The sequence below is a fragment of the Salvelinus sp. IW2-2015 genome, linkage group LG12 (genome assembly GCF_002910315.2).
Source record: "Salvelinus sp. IW2-2015 linkage group LG12, ASM291031v2, whole genome shotgun sequence".
NCBI classification, from domain to species: Eukaryota; Metazoa; Chordata; class Actinopteri; order Salmoniformes; family Salmonidae; genus Salvelinus; species Salvelinus sp. IW2-2015.
The window spans coordinates 10705230-10708704 of NC_036852.1; the positions used below are offsets into that span (position 1 = coordinate 10705230).

The 3475-nt window shown below is 42.9% G+C and overlaps 1 protein-coding gene across 1 annotated transcript in view; it reads right to left on the bottom strand.

Moving 5' to 3' along the window:
- LOC111971116 (sodium- and chloride-dependent GABA transporter 2) overlaps positions 1-2263 on the bottom strand; it is a 60012-nt gene extending 57749 nt beyond the window's left edge. Inside the window, exon 1 of the mRNA XM_070445885.1 lies at positions 2047-2263. Coding sequence (XP_070301986.1) covers positions 2047-2263 — 217 coding nt within the window. The remainder of the gene's footprint in view (positions 1-2046) is intronic.
- Between the last annotated feature and the right edge of the window lie 1212 nt (positions 2264-3475).

A 3475-nucleotide genomic window follows, 5' to 3' on the forward strand; every position in this document is an offset into this window, starting at 1 on the left:
CATGTAACTTATGTGATTTCTTAAGCCAAATTCTACTCCTGAACTGTTTTAGGCTTGCCTACAACAAAAGAGGGTGAATACTTAGGCAACAACTACATTTTAGTTACTTAATTAGTATTCATTTGTAAAAATCAATGGAATTTTATTTTCACTAAAATTGTGGAATATTTTGTGTAGCTCAATTGCAAAAAATAAATCACAATTAAATCTATTTCCATCCCACTTTGTAACGCAACATAATGTGAAAAAAATCCAAGGTGGGTGAATACAGTGAGGGAAAAAAGTATTTGATCCACTGCTGATTTTATACATTTTCCCACTGACAAAGAAATTATCAGTCTATAATTTTAATGGTAGGTTTATTTGAACAGTGAGAGACAAAATAACAACAACAAAAAATCCAGAAAAACACATGTCAAAGATGTTATAAATTGTTTTGCATTTTAATTAGGGAAATAAGTATTTGACCCCTCTGCAAAACATGACTTAGTACTTGGTGGCAAAACCCTTGTTGGCTATCACAGAGGTCAGACGTTTCTTGTAGTTGGCCACCAGGTTTGCACACATCTCAGGAGGGATTTTGTCCCACTCCTCTTTGCAGATCTTCTCCAAGTCATTAAGGTTGAGGCTGACGTTTGGCAACTCGAACCTTCAGCTCCCTCCACAGATTTTCTATGGGATTAAGGTCTGGAGACTGGCTAGGCCACTCCAGGACCTTAATGTGCTTCTTCATTGTCATGCTGGAATACCCATCTACGACCCATTTTCAATGCCCTGGCTAAGGGAAGGAGGTTCTCACCCAAGATTTGGCGGTACATGGCCCCGTCCATCGTCCCTTTGATGCGGTGAAGTTGTCCTGTCCCCTTAGCAGAAAAACACCCCCAAAGCATAATGTTTCCACCTCCATGTTTGACGGTAGGGATGGTGTTCTTGGGGTCATAGGCAGCATTCCTCCTCCTCCAAACACGGCGAGTTGAGTTGATGCCAAAGAGCTCCATTTTGGTCTCATCTGCCCGCAACACATCCTGCCCGCAACACATATCTGTCCTTCATGGCGTAGTGTGTTACCAATTGTTTTCTTGGTGACTATGGTCCCAGCTGCCTTGAGTTCATTGACAAGATCCTCCCGTGTAGTTCTGGTCTGATTCCTCACCGTTCTCATGATCATTGCAACTCCACGAGGTGAGATCTTGCATGGAGCCCCAGGCCGAGGGAGATTGCTAGTTCTTTTGCGTTTCTTCCATTTGCGAATAATCGCACCAACTGTTGTCACCTTCTCACCAAGCTGCTTGGCGATGGTCTTGTAGCCCATTCCAGCCTTGCGTAGGTCTACAATCTTGTCCCTGACATCCTTGGAGAGCTCTTTGGTCTTGGCCATGGTGGAGAGTTTGGAATCTGATTGATTGCTTCTGTGGACAGGTGTCTTTCATACAGGTAACAAGCTGAGATTAGGAGCACTCCCTTTAAGAGTGTGCTCCTAATCTCAGCTCGTTACCTGTATAAAAGACACCTGGGAGCCAGAAATCTTTCTTATTGAGAGGGGGTCAAATACTTATTTCCCTCATTAAAATGCAAATCAATTTATAACATTTTTGACATGCGTTTTTCTGGATTTTTTTGTTGTTATTCTGTCTCTCACTGTTCAAATAAACCTACCATTAAAATTATAGACTGATMATTTCTTTGTCAGTGGGCAAACGTACAAAATCAGCAGGGGATCAAATACTTTTTCCCTCACTGTACTTATCATACCNCAAATACTTTTTCCCTCACTGTACTTATCATACCCACTGTACATGAGACTAAAGTAGGCCTACGTGACAGACTCGTACCATAACATTTCATTCTGGGTTCCAGGATAAGGCCTACATAGTGTTATGTCTGTACAGTAGGAAGTCACGTGAGATGTTATTCTTACAGTGGTTGACCGTAGGGTTATTTTATGGCRCCCACTTTCTGTATTGTTCCATTGACGTTATGATTAAAAGAGTACAGTTAGCTCTGACATCTGTGGTAGCGTCTTTCCTTCAAACTTAAGTTTCTCACCTCCTCCATTCTTGTAGCACAGGTAGGGGAATCTCCACACGTTGCCCAGGCCTATGATCTGTCCCGCCACAGCCAGCAGGAACTCTGCCTTGCTGGCCCACTGGCCCCGGGCCTGCAGGCCTTCCACTTTCCCAGCCTCCAGCCCCTTCTTGCTCTTCATGTGCGGGCCACTGTTCAGCAACACAACTCCCTGCTCCGGAGCAGGCTGGTTCGACATGACGGGATCCGGTAGAGATAAACACACACTCCTACAGAAAGAGAGGGGATGGATGAGAATAAGGCAGCCATATGGGAAAAATATGAATTAGGCTAGAGTTAGTGAGAGAGAGAGAGAGAGAGAGATGGCAGGGAGCTTGCATCTCTGTAACAGCGAAGATGAATGACCATTGAGGAGCCATAGGTGGGCTAAACAAAGGAAAAATACAAAATGTGGCTACAGAATGGGAGAGAGAGCGAGGGTTTACATGCGTGCTTACATCTCTGCCGCCTGCGATGGAGTGACCAACCTTAGTAGGGTGCTTCTCTGACGGTTGGCCTGCCTGCGTAACTTATCTGTGCCTCCCTTCTCATGGCCAGCCCTGTGTCGGGTGTGTGTCTGCTATCTGACTTCCTCAGGCTACACAAGGTCTACGTTCCAAATGGCACCCTATTCAAAAGTAGCTCACTATGTAGGAAATACGGTACCAGTTGGGAAAATTGTGATTGTGATTTAAATACAAGTACAAGTCGTAGACTGGCACCACATATGCTCCTGTGCCACGGATCAATTCTGCAGTCTGTTTGTATGTAAACGTGAGCAACTCCATTCCTAACTCCATTCCTCCTATCCCATCCCACACCATAGAGCTCACCAGCTTATAGTCCAAAAATGCAGAAATRATTCAGCCATTTCTATGGGCAAAAATAATGGGGAAAGAAAGAGACACACACAGAGATTGAATTTGAATATCTACTACCCCCTATAGCAACTCAGCTCAGCTTCCTTTCTCAAAGTACAGTGGGTATCATAAGTACACCCTTGGACCTCAAACCCCAAAATAAGGTTTGAGGTCCTTTGTAGCTCAGTTGGTAGAGCTTGTAATGCTAGGGCAGTGGGTTTGATTCCTGTGACCACCCATGCATAAAATGTATGCACCTACGACTTTTATCAAAAAAGTCCCTTTTTTGATAAAAGCATCTGCTAAATGGCAAATAGTATAATATTAACACAGGCCTATAAGTTCTTATACGTTTTGTTCTATGAGAACATATCAGTCAGAACATGATCTTTAATAATTATAAAGCCTTTACGTGCGTTGTTATTTTTTTAACATAAATGCTTCAAAATTCACAAAAAGTTATGTTAGCTGATGAAGATAATCTCATAGAACAAAACGTATATAATCTCCTAAACCTGTGTTTACCACAGACCTTATTTTCTGCATTTATC